Raw genomic sequence first — 27,065 nt, 5'->3', positions numbered from 1 at the left:
GCGGCGCGCGTGCGCACTGCCTCCGCGCGCGGGTGGGCGGCGCCCGCCGGCGTTCCGCCGAGAGCCCGCGGTGGGCGCGCAGAGCGGGGCGGGGCTTCCTTGCTGCGGGTACCGCGTGCCCGCCGGTTTGGCCCGGGGTGGCTACGCGTGACAAGGGACGTGGTTCCGATCCCAGCTCTTCATCTGTAAATGGAGAGACTTCATTTCCTACAGCAGGATGTTGACTGTGAAGACCGAACAAAATAGGTGCACCTGTCTGCTTCGTAAAGCAGTTCGCACCGGTTACTAATACCGTAGCAAGACCCGGCCCCTGCCCCTGCCCCGAGGAGCGCACCGGGTGACGCTGGTTTGTGCCCCCCTCCGGGCCAGGAGAAGCTGAGTGGTGGCGGAGAACTGTGATGGTCTGAGCCTGGCCAGAGGTGCGGCCCAAGCTTCCCCTGGGCTTCACAGCCGCTGGGGGGGGTCCTGCGGGGGCAGATTGGAGGAGCGCGCAGGGTCCCGTGATGGAGTCTGCATGGGGGAATGCGCAAGTTGGGGCAAGATCCCTGATCTGAGCGACGCGAAGCACCGACGGTGAACAGGGCAGTCCGCGGCCCCTTGAGACTGGCCTCACTTGAGCCTTGGACTGGCGTTCAGGTATATGTAATACCCACCTCGTGGGCGGGACAGTGGCATGAGGGGGTCCCCTCAGGACACAGTGTCATGAAGCCGTTACCCTAGGTATCTGGCACTGGTGGATGTAGCGGGATGTGGGAAGGAGGCGCCAGGGATGACGCCTAGGGTCTGCCCTGCGAAGGAGGGAACTCCAAAAGGGAGAGCACCATTGTCAGGCATGATAATGAGCTATTTATGTGGGGCAGGTTGGGTGGAGAACTGTCCAGAAGGCAGCCATCCTGGGCCCAGGACCTACACCAAGAAGCCTTCCAGGCCGTCTGGCGTCTGGACCATCCACACCAATCACCCCCATTTCACTGTGGTCCCTTCTCACTTCTGATCCTGAGTGCAGCTCCCCAGGAGACCGTGAGCCTAAAAGGCAGGGTGGGGTCGCGGTCATGTGACGTCCCCAGCTTCACCCAGCCCAGCACTGGACCCCAGGCAAGAGCTGAGAGCACGGGAGCTAGGTATTCAAGGGAGGTGGGGAGTCTAGCAGCTTGCAAAGAGCCCAGCCTGCCCTCCGCATGCCCTTTGGCCGGTCCTGGCATCCCCAAACCCCTCTTTTCTATTGAAGGGCCCCCTCTGTCACCTTCAACTTCTGTCTTCACTCCCCACTGCACTCTGATGTGCTGGGTCCCTGGACCCTGCCTTTCCCACCTGAGTCTCTGTCCAATGGGTCCTTTCTGAATTCCATTGTCTTTTGCTCAGATTCCTGCTTAAGTACATAAGAAAGAAGGTGCCAGGCTGACCCAGGTACAAATCCCAGCTGCAGGTATCCGTCAGGAGCCTTTGGGTCGCAAGAAACAGGAAACCAGCTTCAAGCTGGCTTTAGAGGAGAATTTACTGGCTCAAGGAACAGCGAGGTCCAGGAATGGCCCCGGCTTCAGGTCTGGATAGAAAGAGGGGCTCGAAGGAGGGCACAGGGTCACGTCCTCTCCCAGCTGCCTCTACGGGGTCCTGCACACCCTCAGGCAGGCTGGTTTTGCTGGGCCCACAACCCCGGGAGCCCCAGGCTTCCCTCCACCTACCAAGGCCTCTGGTAAGACACAGCTGGTCTCGTGCCGCCAGTGCTCAACCAAGGGCCCTAAGGCCTAGGCCTGCCTGACTCAACCCCCTGCACAATTGTAGCAAGGGCTCAGGGGGTGCCTGGCCCAGATGTCAGGTCCCCACAGCCCTGGGGTTGTCTGCAGGGGGTGAGCTCTCCCAGCGCCCACTCCCGATGCTCCTCTCCCTGTATCGTGTCAGCACCTAGGAGGTGCTCAGGATCAGCACTGATTATCAATAGCTTGTTGCTGCTGAGTCTAAACCGTATCGTCTTCCATCTGTCCTATCGTGGGCCTGCCCATCAGACACATTTCTTCCCTCCCCCGATAAGATTCTGCTTCATTTCACCAATGTTCCTCGACGGGTCCTCAGTGCAGGCCAAGTGCTGGGTGGTGCTGGGACAGATCCCATCCCTGACCTGAGGAGGTCACAGCAGGGGAAGAAAGGGCATCCTCGCCAGCCTGCCCCACACGAGTGGAGGGCTTCTCCGAGGAGAGACCCGGGTTCCGCCTTCCCCGGCCACTCTGCGTCTTGTTTGGAACCAGGAGAGGGGAGGGCAGATGGAGTGTGAGCCTGCTGTGTCATGGCATCCGGCAGGAGGGGACAGCTCAGGATCGGAGGGCAGGCTCGCCTTTGGAATGTGTCTCTACCTCCCGAGTAGAGACAGCACCCCTCTCGAAATCCTATTGTAATTACCCATTGACTCCCTGCCCCACCCACACCCCAAGTTCAAGGAGAAGCCTGCCTCCCCATGACCCAGGCCTGACCCATGGGACATGCGGAAAGGTGTCACCAGCAAGTCAAAGGAACTGATTACCTAATTTATTTTAATCTCAGAAAATTTATCTAATCGATTTGGAGGCCTCCACTGCCTCCCAGGAGACCTGCCCCCTGCCTGAGTCCCTCCCTAATGTCAGCTTACACTGAAGGAACCTGAGAAACATTTAGGGGCCAGGATCGCCCCTCATGGGCGCATTCCAGTGAAATCAGCAACTCCCTGATTTAAGGGCCAGGTTAAGAAAAGGGGGAAACTGAGACTGAGGCAGCATTTGTAAAACCGGCTCGGATCGTGGTAAAGCCACGGGCCACAGTGCTGTGTGTTTGTTGCCACAACAGGGCAACCCTGGGCTCAATCCACACGCCCCAGAAAGTGTGTCAACTCAGCGCCTGTGCACTCGTATGATTAAAGTCATAGCTGGCAAAGGAAACCACATACCCAAGGCCCCTTGATCGGCACCACTGAAGCCCCCTGGGAAGCTCACAGACCTCTCCAGAGACGGCAGAGGGCCCCCCACATGCTTGTGCTTCTTTGAGGTGGGGGGGGCAGCTGGGGGACACACAGACGGTGAGGTGAGGCCTTGCGGAGGCCCAAGGTGAATCTTAGGGCCTCCACTAGCTGTGACCCGGGCAAGTCACTTCTCCCATCATGGGTGCCCTCAACCAAAAGATGGGACAACAGATCTAGAATATGAGGAAGACAAGGCGAGGGTTTATCCCAGGGGCGGCCTGGGGGGAGCGGGTCCCCAGGGGCTGTGTGGAAGACTGTCCTCCCTGAGCTGCGCTGGCCTCCAGCCAACCCCACCTTCCAACCCTTGAACACCAGGAGATGGGGGAGTGCCCTGTGAAGATACAGTTTGCAAGGCAAGTGGTAAAAAACTAGTTTGGTTCTAACTGCTTGAGGCTGCCCCTCAGCCCTGAACAAGGACGAAAAGATCCTGACTCGTGTTTAAAGTTGATTGGTGTCCCCGCTCCCTGTAACGCTGCTGGTTACAGGGCTTTTTGCTTAAAGCTGCAAAATTACTCAACAGAACCACCTAACGGGCTCTAGCCGCTTCTAACCCTAGAAGCCAGGGGGCAGCAGATCTGACGCTAGGGAAGGGGCCCGGCCTAGCTCACTGCAGGAGGTGGACGGCCGCAGCCTTTCGGATGAGCCGTTGGGTCAGGGGTGAGTTCGGCTTCAAGGCATCACGCTCCATCAGGAGGCTCCTGTGGAAACAGGGACAGGGTCTGTGGTGGAATCTTCTAGAAGGATGTGGGGCCTGATGGTTCCCGGGCCCCAAGGCAGGACAGGCAGCTCGGCCTGGGGCTGAGATGAGCAGAAAGCAAGTTGCTCCCCTTCCCGGGCTACCGGAGAGCGGGGACAGGAGGGACAGAGCCCAGCAGCAGGAGGCCTGACCTTGGCAGGGGGACCAGGTGGTGAACCAGGTGCAGGAGGTTCAAGGATGAGAAGGTAGGGACTCCAGTGTGTAACCAGAACGTCCAGTGTTTGGAGAACATTTTGATGCTGTCCCCGAGACACACATAGCTGGGTGAGCACATAACTGTGGCTTCACCTGCCTTAGGAAGCCAGGGCCCATCCTTCCACCAGACAAGAGGGTAGAACTGGACTGTGGGGGTCAAGGGGAAGCCAGGCATGAGGCCCGCTGGGAACGCCAGTGGCTATGGGAAGGCAAGTCTGAACAAAGCAAGTATCGTTTAAGGGAAAGACCCCCAAACAATTGACAAGAGTGATTCCATGGGGTGAGGGGGGGTTAAGGGGCTAGGCCTGGCCCTAGGGGTGGGGACGCCATCGCAGGGGGCCCAGGATCTCCACCTTGGAGGGGAGGGGCGTGAGCTTCCTGTCAATGACAGGAGGGCACTTGGAGGTGAGCCTGCAGCAAGTGGCCCTCAGTGGGCTCATGGGCTCCAGGCTGCCTGTGGGGCCCGTTCCCCCTCAGCTCGCCCATGGACAGACCCCCTGCTGCATAGTACCCTCTGCCCAGCCCAGAGGGCATCCTCTACCCACCATGGCCCCCACCCTGCACCTGCCCCAGCTCCCCTGCTCCAGCCCTCAGCCCTCCTATCCAAAGGGCCTCACCTTCCCTGCCAACCCGCACCCACACCGGGACCTGGAACTCTCTAAGGGATCTGCCCCCTAAAGAAAGGGGTGTGGCTTTTATGAACCACACGTGTCCAAAGATGCTTCAGAGTCTTAACCGATTCCAGAGCGTGTACACCTGTTTCATCAGCACTGAGAACACCTGCACTGCTCCGTTTGGAAATGTTGGGGCAGCTGGGGCTCACCCAGCATGCACCGCCTGAGCCTACGCTCAGACCCTCGGGCTTTCCACCTGACTTCCACGGCTCCGCCAGAGGCCACCCGGGACTCACCGCAGGGCTTTCACTGGCTCTCCTGACACCTACCCACAGCTCCTCCCTTCCTCCCTTTCCCTTCGGTGTGCTGGGGTGGGGGGCGCAGGGGACCCATGAGGAGGGGTCACATCTCACCCCAGAGGTAGAAGATCTGGTGCAGGAACCAGCATGGAACTCGGCTGCCCCATGTAGGGCAAGGCGAGGCAGGTGTGGGAGCTCCAAGGCTGTTAGTGAGGGCCGGGCTTTGCAGAGCTTTCTTCTGGGGGCACCCCGCCCCCACATCCCTAACCCTCCAGCCCCTCCTCCTAACCAGACCATGGGTCTGGTCAAACCCATTGGTTTCGGGCTTCCCCTCAACTGTCTCTTCTCCAGGACATCCTCTCTCCCTAACTCCCCACCAGCTCCAGCTACCCCACAGCCTTCAGGGCAATGTGCCCTGACCCAGCCCCATTGTGCGTGCGTGCGTGCGTGCGTGTGTGCGTGGGTGTGTGTGTGTGTGTAAGAGATAGTTGCTAGCGTTACTTCCCACATGAGAAATAAGAACCACCCGCCAGGCCTTGGGTCTGCCTGCCACACCCCCCCCCCCCCCCCGCCACCTCCTGGAGCCCAGCACAGTCAGCCCCGTGAGAAAGAAAGAGCGTCCCCAGCAGAGGATGCGGCATGTGCAAAGGCCCAGGACCCTGAAACAGCAGGTCGTGTTGGGCAACTTACAACAAGGCTCGAATGAGGAGTGGGCTGGGGAGAGCAGGAGGACCGGCCTGGGGGTGGGGTGGACCCCCTCTGGCCAAGCTGAGCATGCTAACAGGGAAAAACAAGCCCCCCCCCCATAGCCTCGGGTGGTGGGAGGTGGGAGACTCAGGGCAAGCTGGAAGCCCGTGGGGAGACCCCCATGAGAGAGGGAGCGATGCTCAGAAACGTCCCCAAGCCCGGTGTGGGTGTGAGCGAGGAACTCACCGTGCCACGTTCTTGTGGACGCCAGAAGTGCAGTTCAAGGCCGCGTGGATCAGTAACTGGTTGAAGACGTCTCTCTGAAAGGTCACCGGGCAGGTTGGGCTCCTATAACGTGGGATGAGGGGCGAGAGCCCCCACCCCACTGCGGGCAGGGCTGTTCTCAGGGGCAAACTTCCCGGGGGATGCGAATGGTAAGGACACCCCCGCACCACGGGCGCCCACGCCGAGAGACCCTGCCGGACCCAGGCTGCTGGTGTGGCCGGAGGCTCACCTGGGCGTTGCTGCCTCCGATCTGGACGATACGGTAGCGGATGGGCAGGAGCAATTCCACGACACGGTCCGGGTTCCCGTTCTCGGCCTCCACCAGGGCCTGGCACAGGGGCAGCCCCACGTCACGGGCCAGGAGGTGCTGGCAATTCTCCCCGGGGGACCTGCCAGCCGGAGAAGGTGCCCTCGGTCACCTGCAGGGCACTCTGCACTGCCCGTCACAGCACAGATGCCTCCCTGCCTGACTCCGGCGTCCTGAGGGGAGGGTGTCCCCGGCTCTGGGCCTGACACAGCAGGTGCTTTGGTCGGAAGAGAAGCGGCCAGGAAGGGGAGACAAGGGGGTTCTCTCAACCCTGGGTTGAACTCTGCTGTCCACTAGCGACCTGACTTCAGGCAGGCCCCTCAACTTTTGGCCTCACCTTGCTCATCTGTAAAGTGTGGGGAACAGTGCCAACCGCTCGGGGCTGTCAGGAGGCTTGCAGACGATGCAGGTAAAGGCCTGGTATTGGAGTTGGCCCCGGGGCCGAGGCAGACGGCTGTCACGGCCCCTGTCTCCCTGCTGGCCCTCAGGTGGCCGCTGGTCTGGGTCACAGGGCCTGCAGCCATGGAGGCAGCGGCCGGCTCTAAGCCTGTCTTAAAAGCCAGAATCAAATACTCGGGGTGCCTGGGTGGCTCAGTCGGTTGAGGGTCCGACTTCAGCTCAGGTCACGATCTCACAGTCTGTGGGTTCGAGCCCCGCATCGGGCTCTGTGCTGACAGCTCGGAGCCTGGAGCCTGGAGCCTGCTTCGGATTCTGAGTCTCCCTCTCTCTCTGCCCCTCCCCCGCTCATGCTCTGTCTCCTTCTCTTTCAAAAATAAGTACACATTAAAAAGATTTAAAAAAAAATACTCAAGTGCTTGGTGGGCTCCCCAGGCCTTCCCTGTGGTGAAAAGACAGCCAACAGCGGACACCTCTCCTGAAGCTGCCTCCCCGGCCACAGGCCACGGTTCCTGCAGCACAGCTCTGGGAGGAGGGCTAGGGCAGCGGCCGTGGCGGTGGCCAGCCCGCGCCTGGCCCCCAGGACAGACCACCAGGGGTCATGCCTCCCACAGCTCCAGCCCTACAGGCGGGGCTCAGCTACATCCCCGGTGGCCCACGCTGCGGAGGACCCTGGGCTCCCCGGGGCCTCCCACCCATACCAGGAGCTGTGCCGGGGAGCTGTATGACCGTGTCACTGCACCTCCCTCTCCTGCCACTGTCCCCAGCTTGCAGATGAGGAAACTGAGGCTCAGAGCAGAGATCTGAGGCTCAGTCTGGGATCTCAGATGCTGTAAGCAGCAGGTCTCTCTGGTTCTGGGGCCTCACCATGTCCCCTGTGGGAGGCTGTGCCCATGACACAGATGCTGTCACTCCCAGCCGGAAGATGTGCCCCATCTCTTGGGGGAGCAAGTGTACCCCATGGGATACATCCACCTGGGAGCACACGCCTGTGGGGCACACGTGTGGCAGCAGCCCCCCACCACCACCACGGCATCCCCACAGCCGTACTCCCCGAGGGGGCCCCCACCCCCAGCACCCCCGGCGGGCAGGGGCAGGGGCAGGGACGGAGCCGGCCTCTGTTGCCCTCTCAGCAGGGCCCAGTCTGCGGTGCATACTCGCTGGCATCCTGCAGGGTGGTCAGAAGCTCCTGCGTGGTCTGGGGGTCCCGAGCACCCAGGGATGCCATCAGGAAGTGCACGTCGTTGAACAGCAGGATGTGGTCACGGCTGTGCTTCTGGGTCACCGACAGGACGTCCTGCCACCGCTCCCCCACGGACACCCCTGAGGACACGGGGAAGAAACCACAGACCTGGCATTCTGTATGAGCACGTCCTGCGCAGGGGCCTCCTGTACCCCCACGCCCCCCAGAGGCTGGGCAGGGGAGCAGGGCCGGCAAGCGGCATCGGGCCTCATACTGAGGCCTTTGGGCCCATTTTATGTTAACTTCTTGTAATTATAAAAGCAACAGATTCATAAGGTAAACAAATTAACCTATTGAAGGGTAGTAAGTGAAGTTTCTGGCCCCTTTGACAACCCCCCAAACCATTTTTAAAACTCTCCCTGTGGGGGCGCCTGGGTGGCTCAGTCGGTTAAGCGTCCGACTTCGGCTCAGGCCATGATTTCACGGTTTGTGGGTTCGAGCCCCGCGTCGGGCTCTGTGCCGTCAGCACAGAACCTGCTTCAGATCCTCCCTTTCCCTCTCTGTCCCTCCCCTGCTTGTGCTCTCTCTTAGTCTCTCTCAAAAATAAACTCTTAAAAAATACATAAAATAAAACTCTTCCTATGGTTACATATGACGCCTGAGAGATACAAGGTGTTTTATAAAAATCTGCTCAGTTAATAATTCTCCCACCTTCGTGTCTAGATTTCTCAACTCTATAGGCAGCCCCTACCCTTCTCCGCTCCCCAGCAGCACCTCCCGATTCCCGGAAGTTACTAGCTTCTTCCTGCTTCTTGGGGGCACCTCCCGAAGTGGTTCGGGAGATGTTGCCCTTGACCTCTGTCTCGGCCCGTCAGGTCGGACAGGTCTCTTGAGTCTCCACTCTGTGGTGGGGGAGTGAGTGTCCTTTGTCTTGCCTCCACATGCCCCTGGCCCCACGACTGTGCCTCCCAGCCTCTGTCCCTCTGAGCCGCCCCCCCACACGTGCACCAAGGTGAGAGGCTGCAGGGACCCCAGAGAGTTCCAGGAGGCTTCAAGCCCTGCCTCTGCAGGCAAAGGGCTCACAGGGTCTCTGGGTCAACAGGATTCCACCTTTCTTCCAGGCCCCTCGACAGACCAGCTTTCACTTTTGCCGCTTTACCATCTGAACATCCTGAGCTGGCCTGGAAAACGCAGTAGCAGCCTCTGCTCTGGCCTCGGCCTACCCGAGCTCAGCCCCAGCTGCCTCTCAGCCTGGACCACACTGACCCTGCTCTTCGGTCACTCGTCCCGTAGCAGGTTGCCGGTTTCTGTGTCCTGGGGGCAGTGGACAGGCTGCTCCCTGCACCGAATATCCTTTCCCATCCCTGCCTGGCAAAACCCTGCACACCCTTCCATGCTTCACATTTCACCTCCACGAGGAGGCCTTCCCGGAACCCTCCGGAAACAGCTTGCCCTGCCCAGGTCTCATCCCCACATCGTCCCGTTGACCCAGGGCCTGGAGCGGATACAGGTTGGGCCTGAGGGGAAAGGGAGAAGCATCTGGCAAGCGGCTACCTGCAGAGTGTGGGATGACAATGTTGAGAAACCTCGCGCTCTGGAATCCCAGGGAGTTGAGAAACGGTCGCCTCTCTTGTTCTGAGAGAGGAGGCAGCACCCGAAGACAGGTGGCCAGGTGCTACCCGTGCCCTGCGGGTCCGGTGGGCAGGCCGTGGGAAAGGCACGGGGCCCAGAGGCCTCAGCCGGGCTGGAAGGCAACTGCAGAGCCGGCACCCAGGCCCACAGATGGGCAAGCCACTTGGGCCTGCAGCGGGGCCCTGAGTGGCTCGATCATCAGCTCCTGCCCAGCTCTGGGCCCAGGTCCCCTTCCTCTCGTCCTGGGGGAGGAGAGAGGGCAGAGGAGCGCAAGGGGAGTACGCAGACCGGGCTACCTTCCATGTGCAGCCGGTACAGCATGGAGCAGCTGTCCACCACATCCAGCATCGCTCCACTGGCCTTCAAGCTGGGGAGGACCTGGAAGACAGGGGCGGGGCGGTGGGGGGGGGGGGGAGGCACATGAGGGGCCGCAGGGATGGGCCGCGTGTGGGGCCTGCACGGAGCCAGTCCTCAGCAAACAGGAGCCCCCACCACCGCCCCTCTGCCTCAACTACCAGGATCCTCCCCTTGCCCAGGCCTGTGGCAGGTCCAGGCCAGAAACCCGAACAAGAGAGAACAGTAGCCTCCAGCAGAGGCCGGGTCAGCATCTGTCACCTCCGGTCCCCAGCCTCAGGCCACGCCGGTGGGAGGCTGGGTCACCAGTTCCCAGGTCAGCATTCGGCTGGCCTGTCCCTCACGGCACTTGAGTAGTCACCCTTCACTTCTCACTACACAATCCTGACAAAACTCGACAGGAAGACTCAACTGAAACTTTACTGAATGTTTTCCTGGGGTTTAGAGCCCTGGGCCCCAGGCACTTCTGTGACCCCGGTCTCCTGTTTCAAAGTCTGCACAGGGGTTCCCAGGAGCCGTGAATTAGGCTGGTTTTCTCTTAAAGGCACACGTAGGGGCTGGAGGAGGGTGGGTGGGAGCTAGTGTTCAGCGGGCACGGAGTTACAGTCGGAGAAACCAAAGAGTTCTGGAGACAGGCCGTGGTGACAGTCAATGGACCCAGGGCCGCCAAACCATATGCGCAAAAATGATCCCGGTGCGAATCTCGTACATATTTTGCTACAGTGAAAAAAGTTCCCGTGGGCAGATCACTGATTCCACCAGAGAAAAGCAATCGAAAATGACTAGAGAAAAGCCCGGGATGCCAGAAAGGACCAACTTAGATGCGTCATTCTACCAGCGCCCACGGCGCACAGAGTCCCCGAGAGTCTTCGACCCATCTGGGTCACGGGTTACGCCGCTACGTGGGGCAAGAAATCACCCCAGCAGGCCTGACACAAGAGGGGAGCTCTTGCTTCCGCTGCTGTTTCTGGCTGAGACAATACTGATGGGCTCAAACACCCGCTAGAGACTAAAAAGGCAAATTTTTGCCCTCAACCAAACTAGGTGCGAAAGTAGACTTACGTGCGTATCGAAAATGGTCAGCGCGGCCTCGTATTCGCCCTGGAAAAATCAAGAATCAAGGTCCCGTGATCAACATGCAGCAAAGGGGAGGGGCGCCCGGGGGGCTCAGCCGGTTAAGTGTCTGACTCTTGATCTCGGCCCGGGTCATGATCTCACAGTTTGTGAGTTTGAGCCCCGCATCAGGCTCTGCACTGACCGCCAGGAGCCTGCTTGGGATTCTTTCCCTCCCTCCCTCCCTCTCTCTCTCTCTGCCCCTCCCCCATTCGTTCCCTTTCTCTCTCTCTCTCTCTCTCTCTCTCTCTCTCTCTCTCTCTCTCTCTCTCAAAATAAACTTTAAAAAAACAAAAACATGTAGCAAAGGTGAAACCTAATATGAGAAATGAGCCGAAAAGCCAATCCCCACCCCCCACCCCAGCACATCCCATGGGGGGGGGGGTGCAGGGGCAGTGTCCCAGAGGGTCTTAGGGTGGAAGAGGAGAACCACTTCTGCTCTGGGCTCTTGGCGCCTCTGCCGCTAAGGGGACAGTTTCTATTGAAGCATTCTTGTCCCCATTGCGCCTGTCAGACTCTTATGAGCTTTCTCACGTTATTTTTCTAGTCTTTTTTTTCCCCCTGTATTTTCCTTGTCTTACATTCAATGGGGGCCACTGCTTTCTTCCACACACTGTGTCACTGCATCTCTGTGTCACCGCGGACCCTCAACTTCTGGGCATTTTCCTTTGGGGTTTTATTTATTTTTGGGACAGAGAGAGACAGAGCATGAACGGGGGAGGGGAGGAGGGGCAGAGAGAGAGGGAGACACAGAATCGGAAACAGGCTCCAGGCTCTGAGCCATCAGCCCAGAGCCCGACGCGGGGCTCGAACTCACGGACCGCGAGATCGTGACCTGGCTGAAGTCGGACGCTTAACCGACTGCGCCACCCAGGCGCCCCTTCCTTTGGAGTTTTAGGGAGCTTCTAGATTTCTTCCACGATAAGCACCATTGTAAGAAGCTCCCGTACAAAGGGGACCGAGGGGCAGAATCCCTGGGGGCGAGGCTGTTCCCCACACCCTCACTCTCACTGGAACAAAGCATTTGGAGGGTCTCACAGCTCATTCAGGTGCAGCCTGAGGGGTGGGGGCTTCGTTCACTCCAGCGGCTGAGGACACTTGACCTAAATTGTGTCCACAAATTACATGCGGCTTACACGGCTTCCGCGTCCACACAGCGAAAAACACCTCACGTGGTTTAAGCCTGAAGAGCTATTTGAAAACCTTAATGCTCTGTTACACCAGACACCATTTAAACGTGCAAACCCAAACTGTTATCCCGGGGAACCAGCAAAAGGTAGACAAATATTTATTTCTCTGGACATCTTTGTAGAATAAGACAGCTAACCAGCTTACCTTCTCAATCAGATACAGAGCCCAGTGCCAATAATTATGACAAGCAAGCATATCAGAGTCCTGGGGGGAAAAATGAGAGAATTAGAGAAAAATCTGACAGCCTGTGGGACAAAAAAATACCAGCTGTGGTTTTGTGACAGTGCAGGACCGTCCCCCGACCTTGAGTGCGGGAAACGTTCCCCGGCACCCATGCTGAGGCCGGCCTGTGCCAGGCACCTCTGTGCCCCGACGTCCCCGTCAGCTCTGAGAACGGTTGACACGGAGGTCACCCTGCTCCTCAAGCCTCAAGAAAACGAGCGATGGATCCACAAACAGGTGCCGAGGCCCCCGGGGTGTCCAAATCCCAATAAAGCCGTGAGGATCAATGAGCCCAGGGCTGGACTCCCCTCAGGAACTGGCGAGGCCGGCAAGGAAGGGGGGTGTGGTTGACGACTGGCAGTCTGCAGGCCCCATCGTGAGCACTAACCCTTCCTTCTGTGAGGCTACCGCGAACACTTCCTCCCCTACCTGGACACCACCTTCTACCTCCTGGAAAGAGGAACTGACAACACCTTCTCCAAGGCCCACGTCTACCTTGCACCTGTGCTTGAGGACACCCAGGCTGCCTGTGTCCCCTCTTCCTCACAGGCCCCTGCAGGCCTCGGTGTCTTTGCTCAATCTGGCTGGAATACCCTCCACCTCCCCATCTATCACCTAGCAAACGCCTAGCCACCCTTCAATACCCAGCTCAGGGGCTGCCTCCTCCAGGAAGCCTTCCGTGACCACCTCACCCTCAAGTCCAGGGGGGTTGGATGCCTCCTCTGAGTTTCCACATCCCTAAGAGCGTCCCTATCACGGTGTGGTTCATGGGCTGCTGGGAAGCTGCTCACTCCACTTGATCAGGCCTTTTGAGGACAGAGAAGTCTGGGCTGGACTCTCCGTGGGGTCCCCAGGGTAGGATCTTGACTGAGCACCAGTCTGGGGCAGGAGGAGGAGGAAAGGGAGTCCCAGGCCACACTATCTAAAGCAAGACTGTCCTGCCAGGCCAGAGGCTGCCAGGAGCCACAGCAGGGGACAGACGCAAGCATTACCCGGCCAGACTGGGCTGCCTCATTGTACACATGTCTAGAACCAACACCAAGGAGAACTCATTTGGGGGCTTCCCAGTTGTTACAACAGCAGGTATACAGATGAGGAAACCGAGGCTCAGAGGGTCACTTTCTTGCCCCAGGGTCCAGCCAGGCCTCCAACACCCAACACCCAGTAAAATCGCAGCGTCTGGGGGAGGGATGTGAATGGAATGTGCTGGAAGGCCCTGGCCCAAGCCTTCCCTGGCCTCCCTCGGTTCTGCCTGGGCAAGCCCCTGGCCCTCAGCCCAGAGGATATGGCCACACAGCTGCTCCTCCTCCCCCAGACTCAGCACTCTCGCAAACACTATCAGTATCTGCCTAGGGGAGCCGACTGCACATCATTGCCCCATCGGCCCCTGGCTGCGCCGTGTGCTCCCCGAGCCCACCCGTGGGTTCCATGCTGAGCCAGCCGGCTGGTGGTAAGACACAGCTCAGGGTTCTTACGGTTCTCCCCCGTGCCAGGCTCTGGTGTCCTCGGTCATTTTCTGACCCGTTCCTTTACACCAAATGCCCCAGCCCAAAACTTCTAGAATCTTCTAGATCTAGATTCTAGAATCTTCTAGAATCACCTGCAAAACACCGGCAGGTTTCGGGGAGCCCTGTGGGTCCCTGGGGACACTGCGGCTCGACACAACCCAGCTCCCCCAGAACTAAGCTGCAGCCTGTAACTTCTGTCCTTAAAGCCTTAACCCAAGGGGATGGGCGGAACTTTCCAGGCAGATGACCCATCGACAGGAATCGTACCTTCCAGTGGGTTTCTGAGTGCTGCATAAATTCCAATCCATCCTTGATTTCTGCTTTCATCTCGTGAATATGGGCGATGGTGTGCACCGACCATGCGTCTGTCGGGTTAATGGACAAAGCCTACGTGGGGAGGGGGTGGAAGATGGTCGGAGGTCACGAGGATTAGTCAGGCCGCCTGGTGGCCAGGTTACGTGGGGAGCAGGGGCCTGAGCTGCTGGAGCGCGTGCGCACCGGGCCCTGCCTCAAAACAGCAGTGACCCCGAAGTCCAGCCCCGCTGACCATCTACAGGATGCCACCAGCGAGGATCTCACCGCCCACTTCAAAGGTGAGGAACTGAGCTCAGGGAGGCTGAAAGACCACAGCTGGGTCTTTCCAAAGCCAGGACTCATCCTCCTGGCCCCAGAGCCTCCTGCACGCGGCCGAGTCACCTGCAACTTGCCGGCCAGCCTCTCTGGGCCTTTGTCCCCCCTGGTGAGGAGTAATGCCGCCATCCCCTCGGGGCTGGCCTTGGAGATCAAGTGGACGCGGTGGGCGTGCGTGAATGCTGTGCAGACTGCCGAGTGCTCACGGCTGCCCCTCGTGGATGACCACGCGCGTGGCAGCCCGGGCTCATTCTGACGGGATTGCTATGAATAACAACAGCCACTCACGTGACCGGGGAGCCTGCCGGGTGACCAGCAAGGCGGGCAGGACACGGGGCGTGATTCCTACCCCCTTGTAGCTTTCTTTTAGTCCTGTGTTCAGCTCATGCTTACTGCGCACCTCCTAAGTGCCCGGCACAGAGCGGCAGGCTGAGGCTCAAAGTGGCCCAGGGGACAATCCACACGAGCCCAGGTCCTGCACACCAGGCCGCTCTTTCCTCCAGCCCCACCGACTGCCTCGGTGCCCCGTGCCTTTCACAGAGGCAGAGGCCTTGGCCTGGCACCTGCTGTGAGGTCTAGGCAGACAGGTCTTCCCCTTCCCCGGTAAGCCTGCCTCTCTGCTCCCGCCCGCTGCTTGCATGGGCCGGCCCGGTCCACGTGGGGGCGCTGTAAGAAAGAGGGTGTCCTCAGGGACAATGGGCACCTCGGCAGAGCCCTGCAGGACCAGGACACTTCGGGGACTGCAGGGGCACGGCCGCGCACACCTGGGGAGGGGGCGTCCTGAGAAGGGATCCCCTAAGTGTGCTGCTCTCCTGCGGGGCACAGCTCAGGGCAGGGAGTGGCCCGGACCCACGGCCAAGATTAGGCCCCACCTTCCACCAGGGGCGCCGGACCAGCTTCCTCCCCGGTCTCCCTGGGACAGAGCCACGAGGCACTCCACGACCCGCCCTGCCTGTCCCCGCAACCTTTGCCCTAGGGCCCGCCCCGCCCCCATCCGCCCTGAGCCTCAGCCTATCACGTGGCTCCAAGCTTCCTGAGCTCAGCAGGCTGTGCTTCCCCTGCCTGAAGCCCTTTGCTCTCGGGGCCCCTGGGGTTTGGCACGCAGAAGCGCGCAGGCCCAAGCATCACCACCACCGCGAGGCCTCTCCAGACTCCACCCTCGCTCTCCTGGAGGCCTGGCAGTCACGGTCACAGCATGGCCTTGCCCAGTAATCCCCTCGGGTGTACTGGGGTTGGGCTCAGAGCGTGGCACCCGCACGAGTGGGTACAGCAGGAGAAAGGGCACCCCATTCCACCACGTCCTGCTCCCGGTGGGGCGTCGGCCTGCACCTTTTGTCTGCCCTCTGGCTTCTCGAGCCAGTCTGACAGCCCTCGAGCGCTCAGGGCCCCTTCCCGTGGCTGACCCGCTCCCTCAGGCCACGGAGCCCAGACCGCCATGGAGCATGGAACCGTCCCCCTGCGCTCAAGTCTGGGCTCCATCTGTGTAACCGGAACAGGTTTCAGAAACCTCATGGCCGCTTGGGCCCCCCAAGGGTGCAGGCTGCCTCCGGGGGAGGGGTGCTGTGGGCAACCAGGGCGACGTCTATGGGGAGGAACACTGGCTGGGCCGCGGGGGAGCCGCGTCTGGTCCAGGCAGCCTAACGGGCGGTGGTCGGGTCAGGCGGCCCCGGTGAGCAGACACTCTGCCCTCCCTGAGCTGCCTGGACGTGAGCAGGCTCCAGCCGTGGCCTCTCTGCGCCGTGGCCCCCTCGTCTGGACGGCGAGGAGCGTGCTGCCTCGCGGCGGAGGGGATGAGCAGACTAGAGTGGGTGTCTGTCACGGAGCCAGGCACAGGGCGTCCCCGGGCGCGCGACAGCCCCTCCCTCCCGGGGTCCGTTTCCACTCCTGTGAGGAGAGGGGCTGGAGGACACGGCCTCCGAGGGCCGCAGAGGACACCACGAGCCCCAAGTCCACCGCCGCGGCCTACTGCTCAGTCCCGGTCCGCTGGTGAGGGGCGTCCAGCATGCACGTTGGTACCAGCCGGCCCTTGGCGGGAAGGGCCCGGCCCGACAGGAGGCGCTTGGCAAAACCACACTCCTCTGCACCCTTCGCCATGGTTCCCTCCCTCTGGGGGGAGGCAGAGGTCGAGGGAAGAGCTGGCTGACAAGACCCCGGCCCCCGGGTCAGGGGCCACCCGGAGGCAACCTTTGTCTGCAACCGTGGAGCTCTGGACAGAGACAGACAAGAGCTCGGGGAGCCTGGGGTGGCCCTGCACGGGGCCCCGAGGGAGAGGTGGACACAGCTTCCCCGGGCCTCATTCACCTTCCTGGCCCGTGGAGGCAGTTTGCGGACTGTGGGAGGGCCAGCTGCCCTTGCTGGTAATATGAGTCCTCCCCAGGGTCTCTCGGGAAACCGGACCAGAGTGGGGGGGCGGGGAGGGGGGGCCGTGTGGGCTCTGCCCCGCCTGACGCCACCCCCGAGGGGAAGGGCCCACTTACCTCTTTGGCAAGCTTTTCTGCCTTGTCATAGAAGTTGGTTTCCATCAATCCAAAGGAATAGATGCCTTTCACGTAGCTAAAAAAAACAGAGAGGAAACAAACAAAAAGTCTTCAACAACAGTGGACTGTGCAACCCTCAGTATGGGCCGAACCGTGTCCCCCAAAACGATGCTTGAGCACGGACCCTAATTTGGAATGCAGGCGTTTGCAGACGCCCTCGAGCTGAAGTCCTGCGGGACGAGGGTGGGCCCTAGACCCAACGACGGATGTCCTCACGAGAGGAAGGAGAGGAGGACTCGGACAGGGACGTACCAACAACACACGAAGGATGGAGCCACGTGAACACAGAAGAGACGCCGCAGCCACGCAGCTGCAGGCCAAGGAACACCCCGGATCACCAGCTCCCGCCGGAAGCCACGGAGAGGCGAGGAAGGAGCCTCCCCTAGAATGGACTGTCGCTTTAGGTGGCCCGGTCTATGGCACTTTGTCCCAGCAGCCCCAGGAGACGGACACACGCCCCCTCCAGGTACCACCCCAAGCACCAGGCTTCCCAGCAACTGGACGCTGCTGATCGGTGGGGAGCGCCGTGACCCCCCAGCGTCGGCACAATCGTCTACCCCAAACCCCGTCTCTGCAGCGGGCCCCTCTGCGACTCACAGCCCACCCCCTAAGACATCAGCGCGCTGTCTCCACTGAGGACGACAAGGGCCCTCTCCTGCCTGTCCGGCTGGTGACACCCACCTGGGGGCACAGCCCGGGACACCTCCCTTGGGAAGTACTGGTGAGCACAGGCTGGCAGTGGCTTCTCTGCTGGCCAGCGGCGTGCACACCCCCAGCCCAGCCCCGCCTGTACTTGCTGGACAGCTCCTCCCCAGACCCCAGCTCCTAGTGGCCGGGACCCGTCTGTCCCGCTCGCTCCTGGCCCAGGCCCGGCCCGGGAGGGGACACTTCACTGAATCAGCACACACTGCCATTTCTCCATCGCTTGTCTGTGATCATCAGCACTGAGCGCCGGGCCAGTCACATGTGACAGAGGCAGTCTTTTGCTGTAGTTTTGTGGGATCCCACGAAAACAAGGAAGAACAACAGAGTTTCTACTGGTGACTCAGGTGTTATCTTTACTACCGCGCATAGTGACAAAGTCTAGCTCTCACGATTCATAGCTGCAGTGTTCTAGCACACGGGCTTCCAGACTTTTCAATACTGCTTTCCTTCTTTTTTTAAATTTTATTATTTATTGAAAGAGAGAGAGGGGGAGAGAGAATCCTAGGCAGACTCTGCACTTTCATTGCAGAACCAGATGTGAGGCTTGAACTCACACACCATGAGATCGTGACCTGAGCCGAAGTTGGACGCTTAACTTACTGAGCCGCCCAGGCACCCCTTAAATATTTATTTCTTTTAAATATTTAAATATTATAAATATTGCTTTTAAATATTTAAATATTTTAAATATTGCTTCTAAATATTTATTGGGGTCATTTAATCCTCCACATTGAAACATGCATTGAATGCTTATGGTGTGCCCGGTATTGTTAGGCTCTTGGGATGGTTACTCTCATGTGTCCCCTCGGCTGGGCTATGGTACCCAGTTGTTTGGTCAGTTGTTCGGTCAGATACTATCTGGATGTTTCTATGAGGGTATCTCTCAGATGTGATTAAATCTCTCAGATGTGATTTAAATCTACAGACTTTGAGTGAAGCAGATTACCCTCCATAATATGGGTGGGCCTCGTCCAAACAGTTGAAGACTTAAGAGAGAGGACCGAGGTCCTCAGAGGAAGGAATTTTGCCTCCAGGTTACAACATGGACTCCCCAGACTGCTGGCCCATCCTGTGGATTTCAGACTTATTTGCCAGTCCCTGCACCTGCATGAGCCAATTCCTTAAAATCAATCAATCTCTGCCCCGTATAAACATGTAAATAATATAGCTACAGATATTCATACCCTACTGGTTGTGTTTCTATAGAGAACCCTGCCGAACCCAGCTCTCCAATCCACGGGGCTGTCTGATTTTCACAACCGTCCTGTGACTAAGACACACTGAAGGCAATTCTGTGCAGCCATCACACGGGAGGGAGTACCGCTCAGGTACTCCAGGCCTCCCTCTCCTCCCGAGCACACAGCAGAGCTCCACTGCCTGGTGTCCTGGGGGGGAGGGGGGTGACCAGCTCTGGCCAATGACTTGGGGATGGCAGGGTGGCCCTTCCTCCGTAAGCCTTGCCACCGTGAGTCCCTCGGGGGTGCCCTCTTCTCTCCCTCTCAGTGACCAGTGTGTCCAGAAAGCATCTTCACCATCTGGGACCCTGATGTAGGAGGGAGACAATGACAAGGGGTGCAGGGCCCTGGGCCCTCCCACGACAGGGGTGTAGCATGTGTGAGAAACAAGCCTCTGGAGAGCCGGAGGATGCTTGTTACCGCAGCCAAAACTACCCTGGGCTGACCGATACACATGCTGCTGCCTTGTTCACAGGAGGGGAGGAAGAGCAAACAGATCTTTTCACTTTCGAGAACTCGGAGAAGAGCCACAGCAGACTCACGATTTCCAGGGCAAGGCCAGGAGCCTTGCCATGCTTTTAGGACAGAGGAGAGAGAGAGAGAGTAAAAAAGAAACGACATGATTTCCAGCCGGCACATACCTGCTAAGGGGGATGTCGGGCGTCCAGAAGGGGTATATCCGAGCCACAGAATCCCGCATCTGTTCCTGGTAGCCCAGATAAAAGTAGGCATCGTGGGAAAATTTTAGGGCTAACATGTCTGTTGGGTGGTCCCAGAGAATCTGTTCCCATAGTTCACAGGCTCTGGAAAAGTTCCTGAAAGCCAAGGAGAGATTTCTCAGCAGCGCTGAACACGTAGTTCATACACATGTGGTGGGCAAAAGGCATCGTTTCTTGCCAGAGTCTGAAATATGTATATATGTATTTAAGTATATAATATATAATTACATATACTATACGTAATATATAATTATAATATATATTTATATAAATATTCCTATGTTAAATATTTATATTTATATAAATATATTTGCATATAATATATTGTATATATTTATAATATATATACATATATATGAGAGACAGAGAGATGGGGTGTGGGGAGAGAGACAGAGGGGAGAGAGAGAGAGGGAACATATTCTACATACACCCACACAAAAAAGTTTCCATGTTAGGTTGTGGCTCAGAACATTGAAAAACCAGCAGGAAGTTTTACTCTGGAATTCAAACAAACAAAAAAACTGGTTTAACAGGCTGCCAAAGGCAATCTCCCTGGACCGGGAACCAGCTGTGTGAGGGGGAGCCAGCTGAGGGGGAAGCCCACCCCCGTGCCGACACCTGCCACTGACTCAGCCCCTTTTGTTCCTGCTTCGGAACCCATGAGACATCAGCTCAGGTCGCCTAGCTGTGCGGGGCATCTCCCCTGGCGGCGCAGACGCAAGGGGCTGTCCCAGAGATGGGCTGCGGGACCATGAAACACAGGGGGACAGCCGTGGCCACAAGGGAGACAGGGGGGACAACCCGGAAGGAAGGCTGTGAACAGATGTTCGCGAGGGTATGTTGGGGCGAGGATAGGGCGAGTGCTTTCTGCTCTGGTCTTTCATACGTTTCTGTAACGTGGTCCTATCATTTTTGTCACAAACATAACACCCAATTCATTTAAAGAAGGAAAGTTGTCTGGATGCTAAATTGGAAATCCTAGCCAACTGTTTTCTCGTTCTGCAGTCAAGCGAAGGCACAGCAGACGGGCAGGATGTGATTTTCACTGAGAGATGGCCACAGGAGGCAGGGCGAGCCCACCCCTGGTCCCGCTTCCCAAGGGCGGTGGAGGAGCCCCCGGGGCATCGCCCAGCGCGGTCTCAGGGTGCCAGCCACGGCCGGGGAGGCCCTCACCCCTTGGCAAAGGTCTCCACTGCAGACACGTGCAGCCGCTCCCGCTGCGTCAGCGGCTGTGTTTTGGAGACCTCCACCATTGTCTTCACGGCCAGGTCCAACTCCCTGTCCAGCCTCACGGAGCTTCCGGTGCCGATCAGCACGAGGCCGTTAGAGATGGCATGGCCCATCGCTGGCGAAAGGTTGGAAAGCAGCAGCTGGTGATTCAGGGCGTCCAGCCCGGCCCGGCCCGCCCTGCCCAGCCCTGCCCAGCCCTGCCCTGCCCTGCCCTGCCCAGCCCTGCCCAGCCCTGCCCTGCCCAGCCCTGCCCAGCCCTGCCCAGCCCAGCCCTGCCCTGCCCTGCCCAGCCCAGCCCTGCCCTGCCCTGCCCTGCCCAGCCCTGCCCTGCCCAGCCCTGCCCAGCCCTGCCCTGCCCTGCCCTGCCCAGCCCAGCCCAGCCCTGCCCTGCCCTGCCCAGCCCTGCCCAGCCCTGCCCTGCCCGGCCCAGCCCGCCCTGCCCGCCCTGCCCAGCCCTGCCCAGCCCTGCCCAGCCCAGCCCTGCCCTGCCCTGCCCAGCCCTGCCCAGCCCTGCCCAGCCCTGCCCTGCCCTGCCCTGCCCTGCCCAGCCCAGCCCAGCCCTGCCCTGCCCTGCCCTGCCCTGCCCAGCCCAGCCCAGCCCTGCCCTGCCCTGCCCTGCCCAGCCCTGCCTTGCCCAGCCCAGCCCAGCCCTGCCCTGCCCTGCCCTGCCCAGCCCTGCCCAGCCCTGCCCTGCCCTGCCCTGCCCAGCCCTGCCCTGCCCTGCCCTGCCCTGCCCTGCCCTGCCCTGCCCTGCCCAGCCCTGCCCTGCCCAGCCTCAAGTGGGGAATAAATACCCACATCCCTGGAGGGGCAGGCCAGGCGGCTGGTCGGCTGTGCGCCGGGCCCCCCCGCAGCAGTGGGGAACCCAGCCTGGGCCCTTGCCACTCACGAGGAGCGTTAGCAGCCCTAGAGACACGCTGTACCTCCACAAATATTTTTCCAACAAGGGCATTCTGCCAATGTCTGGAGCATCTTCCTTCACTGGGTGAACTGGTCAGGGCTGCCTGCCGGCTCCCACGACCCCCCAGCCCTAATTTCCCTCATCGGCTGATATTGTCACTACCACCAACGCCGGGCCTCCAGGGGGCTGCTGAGGAGATGCTCCATGCAGGGGGGGCTGGTCCCTGGAGTACAGTCTGTCTCAGCCACTCATGTGCGGAGAGCTTTTTGGGGGGTGGGGGGGACAGGGGAGGGTATGCCTTGTGCCCTTGTAGCAACCTTGCTGGCAGGTCTGCAGACCCCCGGGTCCCCCTTGAGCTTCCTAGCCCCCAGCCTGACAGAGGCACGGGGTCCGCCGGCATTTAGAACTCAGTCACTGGCGAGGCCGGAGACCCAGGACCCAACCAGAGTGTTGGGACGACCCATGTGGCCCCCATTTCTATCCTGGGGCCCGAGGTCTGCTCAGAGAGCCGGAGCCTATTCCTGGCTCCTGGTCCCCCATAGGCTGGGCTCAGCTTCCTTCTTCCCCCATCCCGTGCGTCCTGTCCTCAGTGGGAGCCGGCCACAGTGGCATGGAAAGGGATGGTGGTTACTGCCCTGCCCTCCTCAGCCCTTCCTCCAGGCCTGGAACCCCACCCCTCCTGGGGCCACCCTCCTGGGGTTCTGAAATGCACGGGGCTGACCTCCCCATGCCCTCTGCGCACACAGCTTGTCTGTGATGCCAGCCTCCGTCACTAGGCCCTGGCGGCCCAGATGCTCGGGTTAAGCCTCACTGGTGTCCTGAAAGTCCCCAGGAGCCACCTCTGGTGTTCTAGGTCAGGTCTGGAAAACAGAAAGCCTTATGTGGTCCTAGCCACCCAACTACCAGCTGAGTGGTTTGGGGTACGTTTCTCATTCTCTTTCCTCCCCTGAGAAATAGGACCGGTGTCTTCCCTGTCGACCTGACAAACAATTAGGGAAAAAATTAGAAAGATGCCTTACAGGGGCGCCTGGGTGGCTCAGTCAGTTGAGTGTCCGACTTCGGCTCAGGTCATGATCTCACAGTTCGTGGGTTCGAGCCCCGCATCGGGCTCTGTGCTGACGGCTCAGAGCCTGGAGCCTGCTTCGGATTCTGTGTCTCCTTCTCTCTCTGCCCCTCCCCCACTCATGCTTTGTCTCAGTCTGTTTCTCAAAAATAAATAAATGTAAAAAAAAATTTTTTTTGGGGGGCGCCTGGGTGGCTCAGTCAGTTGAACGGCCAACTTTGGCTCAGGTCATGATCTCACGGTCCGTGAGTTCAAGCCCCGCATCGGGCTCTGTGCTGACAGCTCGGAGCCTGGAGCCTGTTTCGGATTCTGTGTCTCCCTCTCTCTGACCCTCCCCCGTTCATGCTCTGTCTCTCTCTGTCTCAAAAATAAATAAACGTTAAAAAAAAAAAAAGTTAAAAAAAAAAATTTTTTTTTAAAAGAAAGATGCCTTACATGGAACCTGGCATCTCTACGAAGGCAGTGCTATGCCAAGCCTACCAGTCGCTCTCGTCTTGCTGCCCTCCCTCTGGGCAAAAGGCCAGCCTGGTCACTGCCACCAGCCTGCCCTCCCCAGGCCAGTGGAGTCTCTCAGTCAGAGATCGCTCGGACCCACGAGACGCGGCTCCTCAACCCGGGGACAGCATCACTCACCGAAGGTCGGGTCTGCTGCTTTGAGCTTTGACAGGCAGCCCTCAATGCCACCAAGACTTTTGTCATTGGTCCATTTGACATACTGAAATAGAAAAGGCAAAACAACGTTGTCCCCAGGGAGTCCTTAGTTCATGCTAAGGAAGGCATGTGTCTGAATCTGGATTTTCCCTCTAGCAAACGAAGGATTTCATGACCTGAACTGCACCCGGGTTGGTCTCATGCGAAGAGCCTGAATACTCGTAACTCAAGGCACACTTTCTAGGGCGGGTGAGGCCCCCATATTCAGGAAAGAAGCATCTAAAGAAAGCTTCTTCCTGACAGGTGACCCGCCCCGAACATCAACTTCTTTAGCTATGAGAGGGGGCCTCAAAGTCGGGCGCCACAATTGGGACCTTCCTACTTTCCATTCATTCTTTTCCAAAAAGACCTTCAGGGGCGCCTGGGTGGCTCAGTCGGTTGAGCGTCCGACTTCAGCTCAGGTCGTGATCTCACGGTTCGTGGGTTCAAGCCCCCCATCAGGCTCACTGCTATCAGCACAGAGCCCACTTCGAATGCTCTGTCCCTTCTCTCTGCCCCTCCTCACCCCCTCTCTCTCTCTCAAAAATAAACAAAACAAAAAATGTGTCCTATCAAATGTCTGACCTGCATCTACACAGAATTAGCAGAGTATGCTTTAATAAGACACGGGGGAGTTGGAGCGGAGACCCCCACACTCGAACACAGAATGGCCCAGAGATGCTGATAATGGGACAGAAAATACACAGGCAGGGTCTGGGGAAAGACTGTGCTACACTGAGGAACGGGCTTTGTAACAAATCCGGGGCTCTACTGGGGCCAAAACGTGCAGGAAGGGCACAGAGTTCAAATGAGCACAGTGGAGTCCTTCGGCAAGCTCACAGCATCTCACTGGTTGTTTCTTGTACTTATGTTTCTAGAAGCTTCCTCGGTCCTTACGTTGTGTGGATGGAGTTCGCAGGCAGGGTTCTCACTGCTCACGATAAACCCGGCTCTAGTTTCCCATCGGTGTATACAGACCCAGGCCTACCCTGCTCATCATCTGCCTCACTGCAGGAGTCAGCACAGCTCTCTGAGCCTCAGTTTCCCCACCGTCAAACAAAGTGGTTAGACCCTACCTCTTGAGACCCTCCTAGTTCTAAAACTGCAGGCTCCTTCACTGGTGTTAGAAATTACTGGTAATACGGTGGCGGGTCTTGGAACAGCCATAGATGAGAGTGGTATATTCAAAAATTGGCCCCAGCCAGGGGCCGAAGCCCGAAGTGGAGGGGCCCCGTATCAAACCCTCAGCAGACCATAGAGGGAGGCCTGGGGAGAGTCAGCATCCTGATAAACATTGCTGTCTGCCTGACCCTGGGGGCACCTCTCACCCACACCGTGGGTTGTCTCCAACACGTTCCCATGCACCAGGGTCCGGAGTACATAAATTGCGCTGTAACCCACTGCTAACATCATTACGCAATTGAAAACAGCATCCCCTACTTCCCAAGCTGTTGGCTGCGGGGCCTCTAAGCATTACGAAGCATGTTTGGGTCCCCCATTTGGGCCCTCCTGTACCCAAGTTCGCCAGGAGATTTGGGCAGGAATGGGGCGGAAGAGCTTCACTGTTTATAAAACAAGAGTGCTGATAAAGATGTGAAGCTTAGGAAGCCTTGAGTGCCACCCTTGCTCGTGGTCATCGTCGACCGGCTTTCCTGGGAGAGTACATCACACGACACGGGAGTCTGGCCGTAAATCTAAGCAAAGCCGTGCTGGACGGGGGTGCGGGGCATTGTCTTGCACTTGTGTAAGGACCGTTCATTGCGTGGTGTAAGTAAATGTAGCTGTTCGATGGGCCAGAACATTTAAAAATGAAAAATAAATCCGTTAAAAGCATTTGGTAATTTTAAACACCTCCCCACCGGCCGTTAGAGAGGCCGCCGCGCTGCCCGGCAGGCATACCTGGGTCAAGGTGGCATCAAAGAGCTTGCAGGCCTCGTTACTCGTGGTTGACAGTGGGAGGCCCGCATCCTTCCACGCCTGCACACAGCAAGAAGAGACTCTCAGGGCTTTATTCCATGTAGTCCTCCAGCCATAAATGTGAACCCCAACCCCCAAGCACAGAAGATCTCCAAATGCCTCGCATCATGTGAGTGTGGGTTTCCATATGAGCCAGCCTTGTGGGGCTGGCAGGGACTCTCAGATTTCATAGACGGTGCAGAGCAGAGGAGGCCGAGTTGTGGGTGCGAGGGGGCAGATCCTGATGCAAACCCCAGGGGTCCCTAAATAGCTGTGTGCCTTCTGGCAACATCCTCTCTCAGACCCTTCGCTGGCCCCGAATGGGGCTCTGGAGGATGCACGGGGTGACTGTGAAGTGTCTGCCAGGGGAGCACTCAGGAAACGGGAGTCCCTGATCTGGCTGAGGGGAGGTCTAGGGGGACAGAAAAGGGGTAGAGCCTTAGAGAGCCTGGCCCGGCAGGGTGGACTTTCCAACTGGCGGGCAAACACGGTATCTGCCAAGCACAGCAACAATACCTCTCCTCTCTCCACTTTATCAAATGATGCAGACCTACAAGTCTGTCAGCAGAAAGATCTAGAGATCGTTAGAACTGTTCACTGTTAGGGCTGCCCTTTGGATCCTGCCGGGGTGCACAGACCTGCGTCCCCGCCCTGGGAAGGAAAATGTCCTCTACTCCCGGAGCACAGCGGGCAGCTCCTCAGGCTGCACGGCTGGGGGGGCAAGTCCCCCGGCTCCTCTGAACTTCACCTTCCTCATCTGCAAAATGGGTTCAGGCTGCCCACCCTGGAGGGTCCGAAAGAGACACTCCTGAGCCACACTGGCTGGGGCTAACGCATTATAGGTCTCGGGGTCTCCGCGGGGTCCGAGCCGCGCCGCTGGGGTCCCACAGGAGGGTACTCTGGTCCCTTCCTGCACCCAGGTGCTCGCCTGTCCCTCGGGGGCCGGTTCCCCGGAGGATCCAGGGTCCCGCGCAGGTCGGTCCCGTCCCCGCCGCCGAGCGCCAAGCCATGCCGGGGCCGCGGGGCCCGGCCGGGCTCAACCTCCGCGTACCTGGCAGTCGCGCAGCGGAGCGGTGGCGGCCATGGGGGCAAGTGGGTGGCCGGGCCGGTGATGTGGATCCGCGCGACCCCGCACGACTCCGCACCTTCCGCGTCGGGGCGGGAGAGTGGGGCGGACACCGCGGGGCGGAGCTGCCGCGCTTCCCCGCGAGCTCACTGGTCCGCGGCACTGGCCCCGCCCCGCCCCGGGGGCGCTCCGAGGGGGTCCGCGCCTGCCGGAGGGGAGGAGCCGCTGCGGGAGCCTCGGTGGGCGCACTCGCCTCCCCCGCAGGGCAGCGGGGCAGCTCGGGATTCGCTCACCTTCCCAACTCCTGCCCCACCCCCGCCAGGGGGCTCCCGCCTGCAGGCGACCGTGTTGGGGCCGCCGCCGCGGAGTCCCTCGGGAGGCAGGGGGGCCCTAAGGCAGCGGTCACTTTCAAGCTCTTTGGAGTCCCCCGCGGAAGCCTGGCGCGCACACGTTTCTAGAGGTCATTTTTTGAACTGAAGCAAACCGTGCTCACAACTACAGTCTGTGGAAGAAAATGTGCTACATGATCCCCTTAGGTGACGTTTACCAACAGGCAAAACAGTGCATTGCGGAGGGACTGGTTCCTGTGTAAACAGTCAAGAAA

At 59.1% G+C, this 27,065-nt stretch overlaps 1 protein-coding gene and 1 long non-coding RNA gene across 2 annotated transcripts; one reads left to right on the top strand and one right to left on the bottom strand.

Moving 5' to 3' along the window:
- The first annotated feature begins 6 nt into the window (after positions 1–6).
- LOC123386773 lies at positions 7–2,906 on the top strand. The gene is made up of 2 exons (XR_006601193.1): positions 7–636; positions 861–2,906. It is a non-coding gene; the product is annotated as an uncharacterized LOC123386773 (long non-coding RNA).
- On the bottom strand, positions 2,499–26,596 carry TTC38 (tetratricopeptide repeat domain 38). The gene is made up of 14 exons (XM_023257630.2): positions 26,447–26,596; positions 25,339–25,416; positions 23,383–23,464; positions 20,729–20,900; positions 19,478–19,651; positions 16,837–16,912; positions 13,997–14,116; positions 12,144–12,203; positions 10,758–10,796; positions 9,638–9,719; positions 7,684–7,849; positions 6,053–6,212; positions 5,785–5,858; positions 2,499–3,684 (listed from the first exon to the last, which is right to left on the bottom strand). Exons 1-14 carry the CDS (start codon positions 26,477–26,479, stop codon positions 3,591–3,593), a joined length of 1,410 nt encoding a protein of 469 aa, XP_023113398.2. The 5' UTR covers positions 26,480–26,596; the 3' UTR covers positions 2,499–3,590.
- Positions 26,597–27,065: the final 469 nt, after the last annotated feature.

The sequence above is a fragment of the Felis catus genome, chromosome B4 (genome assembly GCF_018350175.1).
Source record: "Felis catus isolate Fca126 chromosome B4, F.catus_Fca126_mat1.0, whole genome shotgun sequence".
In the NCBI taxonomy this organism is placed as follows: domain Eukaryota; kingdom Metazoa; phylum Chordata; class Mammalia; order Carnivora; family Felidae; genus Felis; species Felis catus.
This window is presented reverse-complemented; position numbering and strand designations above follow the sequence as displayed.